This window comes from Erythrolamprus reginae, chromosome 5, assembly GCF_031021105.1.
Source record: "Erythrolamprus reginae isolate rEryReg1 chromosome 5, rEryReg1.hap1, whole genome shotgun sequence".
NCBI classification, from domain to species: domain Eukaryota; kingdom Metazoa; phylum Chordata; class Lepidosauria; order Squamata; family Dipsadidae; genus Erythrolamprus; species Erythrolamprus reginae.
In genome coordinates this window covers 63,621,229-63,643,013 of record NC_091954.1, presented here as the reverse complement: position 1 = coordinate 63,643,013, position 21,785 = coordinate 63,621,229, and the positions used below count along the sequence as shown (strand labels likewise).

The window sequence follows — 21,785 nt, the reverse complement described above, 5'->3', positions numbered from 1 at the left end:
GGTTAATAAATTGAAGGGAGGGCAGAATCAAAAATGGCAGAAAGGTGAAGGTGCTATGGGGTAAAAGCCTTCAAAATATCATTGGATAGGGAGATTATTAGAAGATATTTCTGATTGTTATATTACATATTGATGTCAAAAGTAAATCTGTTTGCTTAAAAAACTGAAGGTTATTATGTTATTTAACATTAGGTCCTTTGTTTCATTTGTTTTGGATGGTTTTACTTTTCTTTTATAAGCTTGATGGATGAAAGTAACAGGTTACATTTTGCATAATTAGCAGCATTTATTATCTGTACTTAAAAATATTTCTCAAAACACGTGGGGGCATATGCATTTAATCAATACATCCTCCAGATAGCATCAAGTTGAGATTTGAATTTATTTTATTTCACCCTCTTAGTCAGGGATATATAATTATAGTGGTATCTATGTAGAAACCTCATATTATTTGAAGTGGCAATTGGTATTAGAAAATTGAGAAATGTTAGCAGTGAATCCAGGAGGCAAAATATTTAAGATTCCTAAGAATCCTGAACCAGATCAGAAATCTATTATGGTCACACAACATTTTTCATTTGATAAAGTCCGTGATTTCATTTCCTGATTTTAAAGTTTAACCATGCCTTTTATTTATGGAATTGCATGCATCAGGATGAATGACTAAGGTGGCAATACTTTCATACCGAATTATTTCTCCAAATACTAAAAATTAGATTTAAAACATGAATAATTACTATGTATTTTTCTAGAGATTTCTCAGAATTATCTTATTTCCAGATCATTTTGGAATAAAAGTTGATTGGGAAAAAGAATGAAACATGATAACCATTCATCAAGTTGCTTTCCCAACCATATTACTGTTAGTTGCTATATTAAATAGAGCGCATTTTTGTTATTGTTTTTATAATGTAGTTGAAATTTGACTATCTGTTTGAGCTCTGTCTGAACTTTTCAACACTTTGGTATACAGGTAATGCTATTCTAGTAAGCTTTGTGGGTTTATGATATTAGTATAGTAGCCTCTATTTAGACAAGAAGTCATGTTTTGAGCATGTTCATCATTGGGAAGTTTATAAATAAAAGAAAAGGCAATCTAAAACAGAAAGGTTTGTGTCATTGATTTCCAATAGGACACCACTGGTATCAATGTGCAGATTGTTTTGGTTTCTTATTTTTCCTGATTTCTTTTTTTTTTTTTTGGTACTTTCTTAAGATATTGATCTCAAAATACAAAATGGCACCAATATGGCAAAACTGACTGACAGAGGAAAATAATAATTATAAGTAACTTTTATTAACTTAGAAAGGAAATAGACTATAGCAGTGATGGTGAACCTTTTTTGGTTTATGTGCCAAAAGGGTGGGGCATGGGGGCATATGCCCTCACCCATAATTACATGTAGCCCCGCTATGCATGCATGCCCCCCCCCCGCTCTGGGCACTTAATGGCATACCTTTTTTTGCTCCCCCCAGGCTGCAGAGCCTTTCTAGGAGCCTGGAGAGGGTGAAAACAGCCTTCCCCACCCCCTGGAGGCCCTCCGGAAGCCATAAATGACCCATTTCAAGTGCGTGAGGGAAGCCATTTTTGCCCTCCCCAAGCTTCTAGAAAGGTTTTGAAACCTAGGGAGAACAACAACAAAAAATGAAACTTCTGATTCAACCAGAAGTCGGCAAATGGAATGTCTCCTAGAAGCTTGGGGAACGCAAAAAACGGGCCTTCCCCATCCCTTCTGGAGGCTGAAAAGAGTCTGTTTCCCAACTCCCAGTGGGTCCAGAAGGCCTACATGTGGATGCGTGCCAGACCTGAGCTTGCATGCCAACCAATATGGCTCCGCGCACCACTTGTGGCCCACATGCCATAGATTCGCCATCATGGGGCTATAGGTTCTCAGGGGAAATAGAATATCCTTCCGAATTCCTATCCATCATTGCAGGGCCCAGTGAAATTAATCGGCCACAACAAAAATACTATGCTGACATGCTGAAGGACTTAGGTTTCTGTGAGAACTTCTCTTGTTGCATTTTAAGTACATTGTTATAAATAATACCCTTTTGTGCACATTAGTTCATTTTAAGAATCATAGAAAATATTTCTACTATTTCAGTTTATCTATCTCAGTTCTTCTCTAAGCATCTAGAAAAAAAAGCCTTCATTCTCTTCAAGATCTTTCTAATATTTTGTTCATTTTCCATTTCCTTTCTCAGTTTGGACAATTGTCAAATCTTCAAATTAGTGATATTTTAATGGAGTGGGAAAGATTGGTTTAAACTGTATGGACAGAGAATTATTTAATAAACGATATATATTTCAGTAATGTCAAGTGAGGGGGAGTTTGTTTGTTCCAATCATAACCAAGTGGAATGAAGAAAAATGAAATAACATTAAGTACTGTAGTTCTTAAATTTCTGTTCTGCAATCATGTCACAAGTTCTAAGTTACTGTATATATTTGGTTAACTATTAAAGTGAAGAACCCATCTATATTTTCAGAGAATTTTACATAGTTTCCCTTTCCCTCACCGTCTCAACCTCATCACCAAACTTCTTTATAATGTATATATGTATTTATATCTGTAGACACACATTTACATATAAATTGATCAGTGTCATTATCTGTTAACCCCCCCCAAACCATGATTTGTTTGGCAATGCATTTATATAGATAACTTCAGTACAAAAAAGCCTATGTATTTGTTAGGTGGTCTGTAGTCTGTTAAAATTTTCTATTGATTAAAATTAATCCTTGTTAATTAATAAGCATATGCTTTGTTGATTAATCTAACAATTAAACATACCATGCTTCATTTCTGTATGAAACTCTTTGGCAAATACTTCACAAATCTTTCAGCAGTAATTATCCAAATTCTGTGTAAAACAACACAATGTAACCCATCCATTTCAAATATGTATTTTATTGCTGCTTTTTACACTATTGCATTAAATGTAGCCATGTCAAAATATGCATTCCTGGGAAGAAGAGCATTATAGTAAGCTGCTAATTGTTTTGCAAATTAACTTTTATGATTGTAACAATCCACATATCAACAGCTTTAGTTTGGTTTAGAAGTCCAATAATTTTTTCCTAACATTTCCATGTTGAAAAAAATGCTTTTGGTGATATCACAATGTGTATTTTATTTCTTAAAATATATTTTTAATTTCCATAGATAGATAGATAGATAGATAGATAGATAGATAGATAGATAGATAGATAGATAGATAGATAGATAACTGTTGAATCACCCTGATATACCCAAATATGGGAGGGAACACGCCTTTTAGCCTATTGGCTTTCCAGGGTCCATATATAAAGCAGATGAATTTTATAGTCAACAAACTATATTCTATATATGTAATATATTTTTGCTGATAATGAAAGCTCTTTTGCTCTCTTCAGCTAGCCATACTCTTATCAGGATTTAATATGAGGTGCAAATTGATAAAATATAATTATGCAGGGAAGGGTTTCCATTTTTATGGCCTAATGAAGTTGGTGATAGTATGATGATTGTAATAATGATTCACACTGCAAAGTATGATTGTAATAACGATTCACACTGTAAAAGTTTCTTTGAGACAAGCTTTGCCAGTGTGGTTCAGTTGGTATTTGAAGTATGGTCATCTGCATCTAAATGAGTAGCTCCAAGACAATCAGATTATGTAGTAGTTACTTTGGTGAGAATATCGCGTAAGTGGAATGGAAACTTCATTTTAAGTCTAATATTAGACCTTGCTTTGGAAAATTCCTTTTAAATGATCACAAGCTGGGAATAGCAAAAGAATTTAACTTTCAACAGACAGCATTCTCAAAGAATTTGCTTATGTTAGGTCCCTGGGAAAGCAGATGTGAAGTTTAGTGAACTGAATTATTTTGACCTGATGCAGTATTTATGTCAATTATTAAGGTCTTCTGCCTGATCTACTGTTTCCAGAATGTCTTTAAACATCCATTTGCTTGAGTAGGATATTTGGGTTGCTTGTTCAATAAGTCTAAGATATTTAAACCAAATTCTTACTTATACAAATGTCTTTTTAAATGTATTTTTCTTGCATCTTCCATTTAGGAGTACAGTAATTTAACATCTAGCATAGATATTAAATAGTGAATGTCTGAATTCAGCTATTTTTAAATTGTTGATAAGTGTGCTGTTGTTAGTTAATAAGCACCGAAAGGAATATTTTAATGTGATTAGTCAAAACATCAGTTAGTTTATAGATACCCTCATTTGCCAACCACGTGCTCAGTTGTTGGTCAATCAAGCTTATAATGATGCTGAAAGTTGGCTCTCAAAGTTGTGATGAACACCACGTCCCAGCAGTCCTGTAATCACAATTGGGAAACTTGCAACCAGCGGATGTGAGTGATTCACGACTATCCAACTTACTGCAATTGAAATTCCAATAAGTTGGCACAGTCATTTAATGTCATGCTTAATTGCCACACTATTTAGCAATTCAGTGACCAGTCCTACTTCCAGTCAGTAAATGAGGACTACCAGTATTGTTCTTTGATGTAGTGACATAATTAATTGAGCTCCATTACGTTTCTATAAATAACAGTGCTTTGTTGAGATATAATAAGAACCATGTAAATATGATTGTGACAAAAGCTAAAATTTTCAGAGATTAATATCTCTTTTTGTACAATTTTTTAAATTAAAACTTTTGAAGAAAGGAAAAAATTAACAAATACCAAGATAAAGTGGGGGGGGGGGTGTAAAGGAAAAAATGCAAAAAAGGGAAAAAAAGAAATATATGAAAAAGTAGCTTCCAATACTATACACAGCAGTTATTGTGTACAAATATATTTAGCTTGTCTCCAAAGTTATCTTTCTTCTTTTTTCTATATTTTATCCTGTGTAATTATCAAAACATACCGTAAATCATTTCTGATTAATTTTTTTCATTTTTACACAAAAATTCTGTAAGAGTCTTTTAGTCACCAATAAAAGTAGATAATGGCTTAAAAAAATAATGTCAATTTATCTATTTCAGAAAGATCTATTATCTTCACCATTTCTTCATAATGAGTAGTGTAAAATCTTTCCAAATCTATGCCTGTGGTAATCTTGCTGCAATAATAATTTATTAAAATGATCTTCAATAGTCCATAATAGTCTCTTGAACTACATACCAGTACATGAAGTCTTCGGAGAGGGGCGGCATACAAATCTAATAAATTGAATTGAATTGAATGAAATTTGGCAGCTAAAATAACATAAATGGATTCTCTATGCTTCTACTGTGGCCAAAAGGCTGATAAAGATACAGATAATCTTTCGCTTACAAATATTAATTAGTGGTTCAAAGACTGTTCAAAGAGTTACAGCAACACTGAAAACATGGCTTACAACCAGTCCTTACGTTTACAACTGTTGCAGGATCTTCATGATCCCATAATCAATATTTGAATGTTTCATAAATCATATATTTACAATGGTTGCAGCATTCTGGGGTCATTGCGACAATCTAAGCCAACTTCTGACAAGTAAAGGCAATGGGAAAAATCAGATTCACTTAATTACTGCATGTTTCAATTAACAGCTTCAATAATTCACTTAGCAACCACGGCAAAGAACGTTGTAACTAAAGAAATTAGCAACAGAATTTTTTGTCTCAATTGTTGTAGATCAAGGACTATGTTTATTGCAATATTGGAAACATAAATGTATGGCTCCATTCAATCAATGGATTGAAGACGTGATTATGTTTACCACCTATGGACAGATGGTCAATACATGTGGACTTTGTTCAGTCAAATATAATGAAACCTGGAACTCATTTATACAAAATATAACAGGTTAAAAATGAATAATAGGGTTATAAAAATATATTAAAAATCAAACATGCTTGAGAATGTCGTATCTAATCTTTAGCCATTTGGTCTTAACAAAATACAGTCTTTACCTACCATTCAATAAAAATGGTTTTCTCTAAAATCTCAAGTGATCAAATTCAACTGTTTGTAGATGAATGGTACAGTACATAATAAATAGTAATTTAAATGTGAAATATTTTCCTGCAGAGAGGGTAATTGATGTAAGCAATTTTAAATTTATTTAAATAATATTCATACATAATGCATATTATTACATAATTATGCATACACAATTTAGTACAGACTAGATTTTATGTTATAGAGGTTTCTTGGAAGATTTTATGTTATTTATTTGTTTGTTTGAATTTTTATGACTGCCTACTTGATGCCAGTGACTCTAGGTGGTTGATAAAAATATTAATCTCTGATGTTTAATATAAAGCTTTGTTTGTGCTTTGATGTTTTGATATTGTTTTAATTGAACTTATGTTGGTTGGACTTCTTTTGTTTAATGTATTTAATATATTTTGGATACAAAAAAATCAAATTTTGTTGCATATGATATGATAATAGTGATAATCTTTGTGAAGTGGTTAAAGATATTAGGAATTATTACGAGACTTAATGTTCTACAAGGTGAAAAACCTTAATAGGGTTACATAATTTTTGGACCGCCCTGCTCCCATTTTATGATTCCCAGAGCATTTCCAGTTTATACTCCCAAAATGTAACCAAACTCTTAATCTGTAACAGTGTGATTTTTGTTTTTTGCTGCTTATATCCAACTTTCTCAAACAAAATATTGAAAAATTGACTTCAACTACCTACCGTATTTTTCAGAGTATAAGACGCACCAGAGTATAGGACATACCGTAATACAGAGTAGTGCATTTCGGGTGGCAAGTAGCTCTGGTTGCACGCCCCCATTTTTGGAATTGAGGAGGAAAGAGTTTTTGGGCAGCAACGCCAGCCAGAACTGTCTGCCACCTGAAATGCAATGAAAATGCTTTCCTCCCCAGGCCAAGTGGTGAGTCACTTTGCCTTATGCCTCCTGCGCAACGCTCACTTGAGTCACTTCGCCAACTGAGTCCCTGCCTTCCCATGGCCGTGAGTGAGGGTCCATGCTGCCTGGAATCACTCAAAAATGTGATGGGCAAAGGCCTAAAACTTCTGAAGGATAGGGGCTGGTGGGTGGGTGGGGCTACATTCAGAATATAAGATACAGCCAGTTTTTGACCCTCTTTGGGGGAATAAAAAGGTGTGTCTTATCCTCGGAAAAATATGGTAATGCCAATACTCAAGTAACTCTACTTCCCATGGCACCAACGAGAAAAAAATGTATCTATTTTAGATTGCCTCTGAAAATGCTTGGTAAACTTTTAGGTAGGTTTTTGTTTTTGATGTTTTTCAAGCACCACTACAGTGTTCCCTCGATTTTCGCGGGGGATGCATTCTGAGACCGCCCGCGAAAGTCGAATTTCCACGAAGTAGAGATGCGGAAGTAAATATACTATTTTTGGCTATGAATAGTATCAGCCATCCCTTAACACTTTAAACCCCTAAATTGCAATTTCCCATCCCCTTAGCAACCATTTAGATTATTACTCACCAGGGTTATTTATTAAAGTTTATTAAAAAAATATTTATTAAAGGCGGACAAAAGTTTGACGATGACATATGACGTCATTGGGCGGGAAAAACCGTGGTATAGGGAAAAAACTGCGAAGTATTTTTTTAATTAATATTTTTGAAAAACCGTGGTATAGACTTTTCGCGAAGTTCGAATCTGCGAAAATCGAGGGAACACTGTACTCCATAAATTATATGATGCAGGGGGTTGGTATATATTTTATTTATAGTTTTTCTTTAACAACCAACATTTTTTGTGAAGACAGTGTAAAGATTGGGTTAACCTATTTTTCACACAGTGCTCTCTGTAAATTATATGTTGTTGCATTATAAAATTCATCTGTATCATTTTGGAACTGACTAATCAGCCCTGCTCTAAATTCTAATTTCTTGGTCTACTACTTTGTGCAGGTAAATCTCACTTGGCAATTGTGCAACGGGTGAATAATGAAGGGGAAGGGGATCCTTTTTATGAAGTCTTGGGCATTGTTACCTTGGAAGATGTAATTGAAGAGATCATCAAGTCTGAGATTCTAGACGAAACAGATCTCTACAGTGAGTATTAAAACACCACAGTGTTTGCCCTCAGAATTATATAAAGGCCTTCTTGCAATAAAGTTTTCTATCTTTTTTATTTTTTGAGGGAAATTACATTTTGAGAAGAATTAAATAGGAACCAAAATTGAAAGCCTAGCCCAATTTAAAATGCATGTGACTGTCCCTGTATTGTATCAAAAAGAGACACTCTTATCACTAAGACAGCTATTTTGGAAGATAAAGGACAATTTTTTTTCACTATGCGATCAATTTTATACCCTTTAACTTAGTGTGGTGTTTTAAATGATCTGTTGCTTTTATTCAACTATTATTCTTGTTGTCTCCTATGCATTGTATTTGAGAGTGTAAGAATATTGTCAGGCATTAGGCAGCAAAAAATCTTGGATTAGCCCTCAAGCATTGTGTATGTCTTCTCTGAAAATGTCAGATAAAAATGTTCATTACTGCAGTGCATGGTTTGTAGTACCTCATATGCCATCACTGCAGTTTCTTGTGGAAAAGAGGCAGACAGTTGTGAAAAAACAATGTAGTTTGGACCGCAGGCATTTTGGAAGATGTATTTTTGTTATGCTGTCATATCTCATCAAACATACTTTCAGATGTTGAACTAAAGTAATAAATGCAAATGCAGAGGCTGAATCCTAACAACACAGAGCCTCAGTTGGAAAGATGTGTTCTTCAGTATGTGAATTTTTAAAATCATCCTTGGAGGCCCAAATTGTCGCGGTACTGTAAGTGATTAAAGTCCGTTAGAACCTTAATTACCGCGGAGGCGATGGATAGAAGCTTTTAGTCATTTGTTCAAAACAAGATTTCTTTTTATTTATTAGATTTATTTATTTATTTATTTATTAGATTTGTATGCCGCCCCTTTCCGTAGACTCGGGGCGGCTCACAACACAATAAAACAATTCATGACAAATCTAATAATTTACAATTTTAAATTTAAAATAGTTAAGAAAACCCCATTTTTAAACAGACATACCTTTTTATTATAAAAGTAGAAAATAAAACATGTCTCGGTGGACAACATAACAAATGCGTGTTACATGATGGTGGATAGAATGGAATTTTAGGATGAAGAAGAAGGAAGTGATGTTAGATTTGGCAGGATATTACATCATAGTAGGAGGAACTTAGTAAGGCACACAAAGTTAACTCTTTAATTACTAAATGTCTCTGGGGCTGGCAATATTCAGCGTGACACAAATGAGTTCTGTGACCTGGAACATTTGTTAGAATACGAGCTGTACCTTTTCCTGGACCCAGGGATATCATCCCCTAATGGGATGCAGACAGCAGCCAAGTTGCTGAAGGAGTATCGATACACATTCTACTGCTGCTGAAATAACTTCAGTGGCAGTTTGTAAACAAACTTCACAGTATGTAACTTCCTAAATAGTTTGAGAACAGGGCACTGAGCAGGTCACCTTTAGAGATGTACTCTTTTACAGAGGTCCCCAAACTTGGCAACTATGCTGGCTGGAGAATTCTGCAAGCTGAAGTCCACAAGTCTTGAAGTGGCCAAGTTTGTCTCTAGTTAAGGAGTTCCTAGTCTTTCTGCAGTGATCTGTAAACTACAATTCTCTGAGACCTCTATGCGATCCTTCCTTTATGACAATTTCTACTCCATTATTCAGTTTGCTTACTGTGATATACCTTAAGCCCTATCAAAATCTCTTTATCTATATTTTTTCTACATGAATGTCCATTAATGTTTGTGTGTTTTATCAGATCTATATGGCTGCCCATCTCATATAAGGTGACACTGGGCAGCATGCCTCAAAACCCCTGGTTATATTATAATACCAACCAAATTCATTATTACATTTGTTAAATTGGTTTTGTTAAAAACAATTACTGAAACCAAGATTGCAAGAGGATCAAAACCAGAATGTTATGTATACCAGTCAAAAAAATAAAGAGACCACTCAAATAACACATCCTAGATCTGAATTAATGAAATATTCTCATCGAATACTTTGTTCTGTACAAAGCTGAATGTGCACAACAGCATGTGAAATTGATTGTCAATCAATGTTGCTTCCTAAGTGGATAGTTTGATTTCACAGAAGTTTGATTTACTTGGAGTTATATTGTGTTGTTTAAGTGTTCCCTTTATTTTTTTGAGCAGTGTATAATGTAGCCATGGTACATGCTCCCTGCTGTCAGGGCATCCCCCAGGCCTGATGCAAAAAGCATGTGTTAAAACTTGCAGGATGGCTATAAGGGCTGGGGCTAAATTCAGGGCAAATAATATTGCAAAGGGCAGATGCTATGGCAGAAAACACTTTTTTTTCTAGGTCCCACCAGACAGATGAGTATATACACACATATATATTATTACTGTTCTATGGGTGTGTCTTGATAGGCATGGCCTGTCTTGGTGGGCATGTCTTCATGGATGTGGCAGAGAAAGATACTGCAAAATCTCTATTCCCTCCCCACTCCAGGGGAAGGTTACTGTAAAATCCCCATTTCCTCTGAACGGCTGGGACTCAGGAGGCAGAGAATAGATGGGGGCAGGGCCAGTCAGAGGTAGTATTTACTGGTTCTCCGAACTACTCAAATTTCGGCTACTGGTTCTCCAGAACTGGTCAGAACTTGCCGAATCCCACCTCTGCTCTGTATGTTCTTCAAAGGCAGAAGCATTGCAGTAATCTTTTGGAAGATGACTGTAGAGTGAGTAATTGTGAGCAGAACTCCATGATCCAAGAACAGGGGGAAACTACTGCACAGTACAAAGTTGTACAAAGTCACCTCTGATATATAGAATGTGCAAATGACCTTGTGGAGGAAAGTGAAGAGATGCTGCCTAGGAAACAGACATGAGGCCCCAGTGGCTTAACCATTAGGGAAAGAAACTTAGAAAGGACCCTTCATGATGAATCAATCATTAAAAGTGGCAAGAGGAAGCTTGTGCCTTCAGACTTGCAAGATTCTGTTAATGCAGCCTTCTTGTAAAATAAAATTAGTTCATCTAATCCTGTTTCCTGTTTGATTTAGAGAACTGTTTCCATAATGTCTTTATATGGGGGTTCCTTTTGCACTCTCCTTCACAAGTCCTCTGGAATCATGAGAGAGTTGAGGAAGAATTCTTATTTCTCAGGCAAACGTTACCTGATATCAGATTCCACCTAGTGTCTCTTTTATGAAAAGAAGGATTATTACATTATTTTGTACATGAAAAATAGCGAACAGTTTAATCTGATCCTGTAATTCAATTAAAATTAATGCAGTTCTTCTATTAGCAAAACGGTGTTGGTACAAGAGAAACAAAATGCCAATTATTTTTGTCCATCGTTATTCAAAAGCATGTTGGATTATTTTCTGCCCATTATTTCTTTTCATCATTGTTGCCATTATTTGTAAAGCCTGGAACATTTACCCAGTACCATAATTTTCCATGCAGAAAAGTAGCAGTGGGACCACTTTGACAGGTCTTTCTTTACATGCTATCCTAATGAAAACAGATCTTCCATTAATTTACTCAGTAAAGACTTCGATCAAAAGTCATCTGACATCACAAACTTTTAATTAGATGGGTGGAGTTTCTTAGAGGTTTGTGAACTTCTATTTGTGTAAATAGTAACAACTTATAATTGGAATAAATAAATATAAAAATAATGAATTGAAATATAAAAATTGAATTACAAGGTAAACACTGGAGTGAAATGTAATGAATATTTTATTTGTTTTATCTCTAGCTGATAACAAGACCAAAAAGAAAGTAGCCCATCGGGAGAGAAAACAGGATTTCTCTGCCTTCAAACAGACAGATAGTGAAATGAAGGTTAAAATCTCACCACAGTTGCTTTTAGCAATGCACCGTTTCCTAGCAACAGGCAAGTGTGGTTTATTAAAGTTCTTATCTCGTTAGGATCTAACTGTTAAATTGTTAACAGAATCAATGAAACAGTGGCTGGAGTAGAGAAGCTGTGTTAGGGAATTGTATATTATGTCTCCTTGTTCATGATATTCTTTTCTCTTATATTTTATGTTCAGTCCCGATAGAAATTCTAAGAGTTTAACAGAAATAGAGCTTGTGCAATTTAAACTTGTTCAAAGAGGCCAGGGTAAGGAGCAGCATCACATTGCTTGCAGAGACTTGATTAGGCTAAAACTAAACTGGATGCCACTAGGATAACCATGTAACTTTCTTTGCCTTTCATTTAATTAATAATGGTTGCCGGAATGAAACAAACATGCAGGAGGACTGAATCCTGTCTATTTTCCACCGTTAACAGATTAACAGAGTTGAGAAGGACCTTGTAGGTCATCTAGTCCAACCCCCTGCCCAAGCAGGAGACTATACACCAGTGGTGAAATCTAAAGATGTTCCCTACAGGTTCTGTGGGTGTGGCTTATTTTGTGGGCATGGCTTGGAAGTCAAGTGGGCATGGCTTCAGGTGGGCATGGCTTGGAGGTCAGCTGACTTGTTGGGTGTGCTTGATGGTCATGTGACTAGGTGAGCATGGTTGGTGATCAGGTGACTGGGCGGGTGTTGCCAACTTGTAAAATGTGGTGAAACATAACAATGCTTTTGCTTAGCAACCAAAATGTTGGGCTCAATTGTGGTTGTAAATTTTCTTTCATTCTTTCTTTCTTTCTTTCTTTCTTTCTTTCCTTCTCTTTCTCTCTGTCCCTATCTATCTATCTATCTATCTATCTATCTATCTATCTATCTTTCTTTTTTCTTTCTTTCTTGTCTCTCTCCCCCTTCCTCTTTCTTTCTCTTTCTTTTTCTCTTTCTCTTTCTTTCTTTCTTTCCTTTTTCTTTCTTTTCTGTTAGTTTGAGCACATAGACAGATCCCTATCTGGGGAGTTCTCCTGCACAGATGTGCCGTGGCAGTGGGATCAGCTCTCCACCATCCCGGAACATCACTGCGCTGGGGAGTTTTCTGGTGCAGCACAGTTCCAGAATGGCAGAGAGCTTGCTTGGGAGAACCAGCGGTAGTGACAGAGCTTGCTTGTGAGACTGGTGCCGGCAGCAGTGGCAGCAGCAGAGCACACCCTGCCCTTCAGGCGCCTGAGCGTAGGCAGCCCAGCCGAGAAGCAGCGCATCCCCCATCATAGGCTGGATGCGGGGAGCAGGATACTAGGCTGAGGGAAAGGCAAGTAGGTGAAAAAGCGCAGCAGGTCTTCCTCCCTACCACCATCTGCAGCAGCCTTCCCTTCGGCAGAGGTGGAGGAGAAGGCAAGTGGGCAGGATATGGATACATCTTTCTATCCCCGCCAGCAGTGGTCTTACCTTCTGCTGCAGCAAGTGGATGTCCCCGGGCTGCTGCATACACACATCGTTGTGTTGGAGCTCCCTCATGACATCAGGTTGATCGGGATAGGGCCAGAGCACATGCACAGCCCCGGGAAATCTGCTTGTAGGGTGAGCGAACAGTGACCGGGGGACCAGTTCGGGAGCATAGCCAGTCAGCTGTCACTACTGATTCTCTGAACCACAGTCGCCCCCACTACCAGTATGCCCATACCTGGCTGAACTGGTAGCATTTCTAGGCCTTTACAATTTTATGCATGGTATGTCTGTATGTATGTTTGGTTTTATAATAAGGCTTTTATATTGGATTGTTATATGCTGTTTTTATTACTGTTGTTAGCCGCCCCGAGTCTACGGAGAGGGGCGGCATACAAATCCAATAAATAAATAAATAAATTTCACCCCTGCCCTATACCATTTAAGATAAACCTTCCCCTTTTCTTTCCCTCCCTTCTCCCTTCTCCCATTTCCTTTTTCTCTTTTATATGGGTGCCTTTTTCCTTTTTGGGAGGAAAAATATTTTAGGCCCAATTTCCAGTAGAGAAGAGCAAAAAAAAAAATGGAAGAAAAATATCTTCTTTTAATTGCTTCCTCCACTTCTGGTCTCTCTTCATGAATAGGCAGATATTACCTGCAGCCTAATATTGCCCAAATAGATCGATAAATTCTTGAGCAGTGTGAACAGTGATATGGTTCGCATAGCACAGGACAGAGGCAGTGATGGGATTCAATTTTTTTTGCTACCGGTTCTGTGGGTGTGGCTTGGTGGGTGTGGTGTGGCTTGGTGGACGTCGTTTGGTGGGCATGGCAGGGAAAGGATGCTGTAAAATTTCCATTCCCTCCCCACCCCAACAGAAGGTTACTACACAATTCCCATTCCTGATCAGCTGGGACTCAGGAGGCAGAGAATAGATGGGAGCGGGGCCAGTCAGAGGTGGTACTTACCGATTCTCTGAACTATCAAAATTTCTGCTACCTGTCCTCTAGAACTGGTCAGAACCTGCTGAATCCCACTCCTGGACACAGAGGTAATAACAGAGATGTGTTGGCCTGAGATATTTGCCATTCCACTTTTTATATTTATTTTAATAATATGCTAATCAATATATCTGTCTGGAACCCATACCACATCTCAGACCTCAACACCCTTGAAAATGTCCAAAGATATTTCACCAGAAGAGCCCTTCACTCCTCCACTCGAAATAGAATACCCTACGAAAATAGACTAACAATCCTGGGCCTAGAAAGCCTAGAACTACGGCACCTAAAACACGATTTGAGTATTGCCCACAAGATCATATGCTGCAACGTCCTACCAGTCAATGACTACTTCAGCTTCAACCGCAATAACACAAGAGCACGCAACAGATTCAAACTTAATACGAACCGCTCCAAACTTGACTGTAAAAAATGTGATTTCAACAATCGAGTTATCGAAGCGTGGAACTCATTACCGGACTCAATTGTGTCAACCCCTAACCCACAACACTTCTCCCTTAGACTCTCCACGATTGACCTCTCCAGGTTCCTAAGAGGCCAGTAAGGGGCGTACATAAGTGCACTGGTGTGCCTTTCGTCCCCTGTCCAATTGTCTTTCCTTTCTTTCACCTATCTTATATATTCTCTTCCTTTCATATATCCTCTCCTCTAAGTTCACTTTCACCCTCTTTTATATTACCACATGTCTATTTTTCTTCCTATGTATTTGTGTATTGGACAAATGAATAAATAAAAAATAAAATATTATGTCTTAACAAATGTACTATACATTATCAATCAAGTTGTTTTTATGTTTTCAGAGGTTGAAGCATTTGGCCCGTCCCAAATGTCTGAAAAGATCCTCCTGAGGTTACTAAAGCATCCCAATGTTATTCAGGAGCTGAAGTATGATGAGAAAAACAAGAAAGCCCCTGAATACTACCTCTATCAGCGAAACAAACCTATTGATTACTTCATTCTAATTTTACAGGTCAGACCTATGATTATTAGCATATGTTTCTTCCGCAACTCTCCTCTGACCAGCATGACTATTCAATGACAGTCTCTAGTGTCAGAAGGGTCATCATTTTTCCTGCATTACCTTGTTATTTGTTCTGCCGGCATTGGGCAACCTAAGATTCGGTTAAGAAAGGTACCATTCATCCTAATAATGACTGAATGACTTAAAAAACATTAATGTCAACTTCCGAAGTTTTGGCAAAAGGTCCATTGGTAAGAGTGGGAGCTCTCTTTTTCAGTGTAAATAGTGGGAGGATGGAGCTGTGCTGGTTTAAAAGTCTGCGGAGAGGGGCGGCATACAAATCTAAATAATAAATAAATAAATAAATAAATACATACATACATACATACATACATACATACATACATACATACATACCAGGGAGAGATCAAAAATCAAGACACCAGTTCTTCTTTCCACAGTTTCAGTCTGAGTCACTTTTTTTTAGAAAGACTTCAACCAACACCATCGTATTTAATGGGAAAATTATTATGTGTCTATTAAAGTTTTGGGGGTGTCTGATTAATACATAGATAGATGCACGAATCCCAGCGACCAGTTAGGTCCCACAGAGTGGATCTTCTCTGGGTCCCGTCAATTAAAGCATGTCGCTTGGCGGGACCCAGGGGAAGAGCCTTCTCTATGGCGGCCCCGGCCCTCTGGAACCAATTCCCCCCAAAGATTAGAATTGCCCCCACCCTCCTTGCCTTTCGTAAGCTGCTTAAAACCCATCTCTGCCGTCAGGCATGGGGGAATTGAGACCCTCTTCCTTACAATTCTATGCATGGTATGTATGTGTTCTGATTCAGCCTGAGGCTCCTCAGGGACCGGCTGGATCTCTGCCGGATCCATGCCCAGAGGAGGAGGACAGTGAACAGGAGGGAGAGGATCAGACAGACGGGGGAGAGGAACGTCAGGAAGAGGAGGAGGGAGAGCAGCCTGAGACCCCCGGGGGGGGGGGCTTTCCCCAGCTAGTAGCCTGGGTTCATTGGATGAAGACGCACAGGCTATAATAGACATGAGGCAGCGCCGTGCAGCTCAAAGAAGGGACCAATTAGAAAGGTATTTACATCCCTGAATTGGCAACAGCTGGGTTTGGGTGTGGTTCTCCTCAGCAGGGTTGAAAAGGCAGGCCCACCCTTACAGTCTTGTGGAGAGTTATCAACTGGGAGTCCTGTGACCTTGCTTCGATTCTTGGCGTCTCTGATCCTGGCTTGTGGCCTAGAAGTCTGGAAGACTTGGGGGAGGCGTGGGTTTTATTATCTCCAGCGTTGTTTTTGCCAGCAAGATTATTGCCTGGCCTTCGTGAAACCTCTGTGAAGCTTCAGAGTGTTCCTGTCTGTAAGAACAGTTTTTGTTACCTGTGTTTGCTTGGAATTATATAAACTGCCCTTGCTTTTTACCAGTGTGTCTGAATACTCTTTTTAGTTGGTGTTGGCTTTTGGGTGGACCCAGACAGAATAGTATGTATGTATGTTTGGGTTTTTTTTAATATTAATGGGCTTTTAATTATTTCTAACATCAGACTACTATTGTACACTGCTTTATTGTTGCTGTTAACCGCCCCGAGTCTCCAGAGAGGGGCGGCATACAAATCCAATAAATAAATGAATAAATAAATAGATGCATTGATAAATGTCAACTTTCTCTGGTAAACATGACAAAATGAACTAATTCTACTTTATTGTAAGGCTACATTAATAGAAACTGGCAATCTGCAGACACAAATTTCACTACTTGGTCCATTAAAGTGGGTCTTTCTTAAGTTTCTCTGACATAAAGCGACTGCAGGCTCCTGCTTCTCTTGTCTGATTGCTTCCTAGGCAGCATCTCCTCCTCTTTCCCCCCAAGATCTTTCATACATTCCATTACAATAAAGCAGGAGATGAAAGAAAAAGGCACAATCTGAAAAAGACCGAAGAAATTGCTGTTGATCCTTTTGAAGAAAAGGTGAAAATATTAGCCTGTGTAAAACCAGGGCCGTGTATTACATTCATATTCAATGTATTGACCTCCATACAATTTTAGATATACTCCTAATTAATATTAACTACTTTTAACGAACCATTAAAACCATCCAATTAATTACATAATTTAAGTCCCTGTAGATGTTTTCAAGTCACCATTTCCATTGCTCACTACGTTGGCTAGGGATACTGAGAATTGCACGTAAGCAACATCTAGAAGGTAATGTTATCTGAGGTTTGGTTTTTGGCATCATCAAAATAGAGTAAAGACCAAATTATTTTAAACCGGTGAGAACAGATTGGAAACAATTAAGCAGCAAATAAGCTTGAAAATCACACTTCCTCCCCAAAGTAAATATTTTAAAGTCAATAACCAGAACAGATGACATTTTCATAAAATTCTTGTATGCTTATTATTAACTCGGGGCATTTTATGAGTACAGTAATTGTAATATGAATTGGACTAATCTTAGTTTTGCCTAATAAACTAAACAATTATGTATACTGTAGTAAGCAAACAGCACCACCTACCGGCTTGCTCTAAAACAAATGAAGACAAAAAAAACCCGGTCTTTAGATCTGTTATTTGATAATACAGTAGTCCCTCGCTATACCGTGCTTCACCTACTGCGGCTTCACTTCATCACGGGTTTTCAAGAAATATTAATGAGAAAAATCATTTGCGGATCTTCGCTGGTTCGCGGGTTTTTGAGGAAGTTGATCGGCAGATTTAAACAGCCCGCCGAACTCGATCGGCAGGTTTTTTTAAAAAAAAATATCTAAAATTGTAAATACTGTATTTAAATACTGTATCTAAAATAAATACTATGTGGGAAGGGTTTATAAGCACTCAAAACAATGAAAACTTACCAAACAATTACAATATAAATACTTAAATAAGTACTATCAGTCGATAAATTCCCCATCGCGGATTTCACCTATCGCGGCTGGGTCTGGAACATAACACCAGCGATAGGTGAGGGACTACTGTACTATTTAGTTTAATGCATTACTTTGGTATACTTAAATAAACCTGAAATCTTCTACACTATTTACACTTGTCTATTATAGTTTTGATATTCTCACAAATCAATTCACAAGGTAGTTTGAATGCTTGTTAGGAACAATATCTTCTTCCTTGAGAAAAACAATTTTGATTTACACAAATTTGTTTACCTCAGATATCTATGCAGATGTTACTTTTAGAGAGAAAAATGAGCTATGAATTCTGAAGCCTTTCTCTGCTGACCCAAAATAGCATCAAGATTCATTAAGTCCTGAAGGAAATTGGAAATATGGTCAAGATATGATTTACTATATTTTATATTATAATTGCAGTTTTACTTGTTTTTAGGAGGTATTTTTAAAAGCCTTAAAAATTAGTCATGAAGAAAAAAGGTTGCAAATTTGATCTTATTGAGCTTGTTTAATAATACAGTGATCCCCCGATTATCGTGAGGGTTCCGTTCCAAGACCCCTTGAGATAATCGTAAACTCGCGATGTAGCGGCACGGAAGTAAAAACACCATCTGCGCATGCGCGTCCTGTTTTCCATGGCCGCACATGCGCAGATGGTGGAGTTTGCATGTGGGCGGCGGGGAAGACCCCTTCGGCCGCCCAACAGCTGATCTGCTCCGCAGCGCGGCAGCAGCGAGGAGCCGAAGATGGGGTTTCCCCGTTGCCTAGGCAACGGGGAAACCCCAAGATCGCTTGCCGCTTGCCCGTTCGCCCGCCCACCCGGCTCCTCGCTGCTGCGGCGCTGCAAGCGAGCAGCCGGGCGGGCGGGCGAACGGGCAAGCGGCAAGCGATCTTGGGGTTTCCCCTTTGCCTGGGCAACGGGGAAACCCCAAGATCGCTTGCCGCTTGCCCGTTCGCCCGCCCGCCCGGCTGCTCGCTTGCAGCAGCTGAGTCCTGAAGCCAGACGGCAAAGGCGAACTTCCGCGTTTGGCTTCGGGACTCAGCTGGGAAGCGGCGCTGGGGTCTTACTGGCCGCCCACGCAAAGGGGAAACCCCGGGGGAAGACCCAGGGAAGCCGCCCAGCAGCTGATCTGCCCAGGGAACGCAAACTCCACCATCTACGCATGCGTGGCCATAGAAAAAAGGGGCGCGCATGTGCAGATGGTGTTTTTACTTCTGGGTGGAAAAATCGCGATATAGCGATTAGCAATGATCGAGAGCGCGAAACTCGGGGGATCACTGTATATATTACTTTTTATTTAAAAAGTATTTCTGTATAAAAGAGTATATTTATTTTCATTTTACTTCTCTTGTATACTGAATGTGCATGTTTTAAAATTCAAGCAGACTTTTGTTCCAAAAGTTGTTACTTACATGATAGATAAAATACATAATAGAAAATTCTAATAAATAATAGAAGCTCCTGTGCTCAACATAACCATAGTGGTTTGTTTTATACTAAAAAGTAGAAGAATCTTCTGTTCTTTGGGGGGGGGGGGTGAATCCAATGTTTTCAGTTCTACACACAGAAAAATACTTATCACTTTTGGATAACAGTTTATGCATTTGATGTAGTCAGTGAAAGCCTGTGCCACAACAGATATATTTCATAAGGTTTATTGTATCATTAGGTGCTAAGAATGATCCCACCTAATAAATGTTTAAGCAAAAGTGTTTTAATCTTATATTGCTAATATACTTGTTTTCTTGGCCTCTGTGATCAGGATCATAGTCTATTCTTGAGTCATTTATCTGCTTAAGTCACCTCTAACTTTGAATGAATGAATTCTTTGTTATAGCCAAAGGCCTAGAAGAAATAAACTCCAGACAGTAATCCAATACTGAGTTACATAATAAATAATACAGTGTGAAACAAACAGATTGTAAGATAAAAGCTGTAGCTGGAGAGGGAGCCGGTTTTGATAGTATACTCTTACTATTTATTGCTGTACTCTACATGCTGCATACAGAATTTGGCTGTGTATAACATTGAGAAATTAATCTGAGTGCCCTTGAAAGTTTATTAAATGGACCATAATTATAATTATGTGGATCCCTTTAGAATTAACATTATTTCATTTATTTATTCATTTAAAAGATTTATATGACCACCAGGGGTGGTCAGCAGCCGGTACAGTTGGGAACCCCGTTCCGGTAGTGGAAATGAAGCTGCACACGCAGCTCCAGCTGAGCGGCGGGACCACCGTCTTTTAAAAAATATATATTTTTTAATTTTTTTATTTTTTAATCAGCTGCACATGCGCTGGGAGTTCAGTTCAGTGGACTTCCTCCATTGAGGACTGCTGCAATGGAGGAAGTCCAGGCTGACCTAGACAGTGGATCCCCCACTTCTCCAGTCTGCCAAAAGCGGAGCCAAAGGTGCAGTGGAAGTTTTGGTAGCCCAATTAGCTCTGAGTTCAATGTCTTGAAGGAAAACTACTGTAATGCTCTCTACATGGGGCTACCTTTGAAAAGTGTTCGGAAACTTCAGATCGTGCAGAATGCAGTTGTGAGAGCTATCATGAGCTTTCCTAAATATGCCCATGTCACACCAACACTCCGCAGTCTGCATTGGTTGCCGATCAGTTTCCGGTCACAATTCAAAGTGTTGGTTATGACCTATAAAGCCCTTCATGGCACCGGACCAGAATATCTCCGGGACCGCCTTCTGCCGCACGAATCCCAGCGACCAGTTAGGTCCCACAGAGTTGGCCTTCTCCGGGTCCCGTCAACTAAACAATGTCGTTTGGCGGGACCCAGGGGAAGAGCCTTCTCTCTGGCGGCCCCGACCCTTTGGAACCAACTCCCCCCAGATATCAGAGTTGCCCCCACCCTCCTAGCCTTTCGTAAGCTCCTTAAAACCCACCTCTGTCGTCAGGCATGGGGGAATTGACATTTTCCCTCCCCCTAGGCTTATAAAATGTATGTATGGTATGCTAGTATGTATGATTGGTTTCTAAATTGGGGTTTTTAAAATTAACTTAAATATTAGATTTGTTTACATTGTACTATTATTTCTGTGAGCCGCCCCGAGTCTGCGGAGAGGGGCGGCATACAAATCTGATTAAATAAATAAATAAATAAATAAATAAATAAATAAAACAGAAAAGAGGAAAAAGCAGTTCAAGCACCTTGCCCCATGGAAGCCTGGAGGGAGGTGGGTGGTGGCTTGGAGAAGCTGGGCCTGCTTTCCTCCATCTACAGTCCAGGCCCTTCGCGGGGCAGCAAGCTCTCCTGGCGAGGCTAAAATTAGTGCGGTGCATCCCGGTGCAGCTGTCCCGACTGGTCTTGTGCCGCCTGGCCGCCCTGAGAGCGAGCGGGATCACCGCAGACCAGGGCAGGCAAGCGCTGGGGAGCTCACAGAAGCCGGGTTGTGACACAGCTGGGCCAGCTGGTGGGGACTCTGGAGAAAACAGCAACCCTGTGGATACCACCACCTTGTGCATAACGCCTGCTGCCTGTTCCACCCAGCTACCTTCGACCACTCGAGAGGCTCCAAATGCGCGGATCATTGCCAGATGCCTGACCGCACATTCAGAGCTTTTTGCCTGGTGGCCGAAGCTGTCTGTTCTATTTAAACCT

The 21,785-nt window shown here is 38.8% G+C and overlaps 1 protein-coding gene across 1 annotated transcript in view; it reads left to right on the top strand.

The window, feature by feature from the left end:
• The window catches only part of CNNM2 (cyclin and CBS domain divalent metal cation transport mediator 2), a 119,680-nt gene that overhangs the window by 80,601 nt on the left and 17,294 nt on the right, over positions 1 to 21,785 (top strand). Inside the window, exons 2-4 of the mRNA XM_070752769.1 lie at positions 7,862 to 8,005; positions 11,716 to 11,853; positions 15,080 to 15,249. Of these exons, the coding sequence (XP_070608870.1) occupies positions 7,862 to 8,005; positions 11,716 to 11,853; positions 15,080 to 15,249 (452 nt within the window). The remainder of the gene's footprint in view (positions 1 to 7,861; positions 8,006 to 11,715; positions 11,854 to 15,079; positions 15,250 to 21,785) is intronic.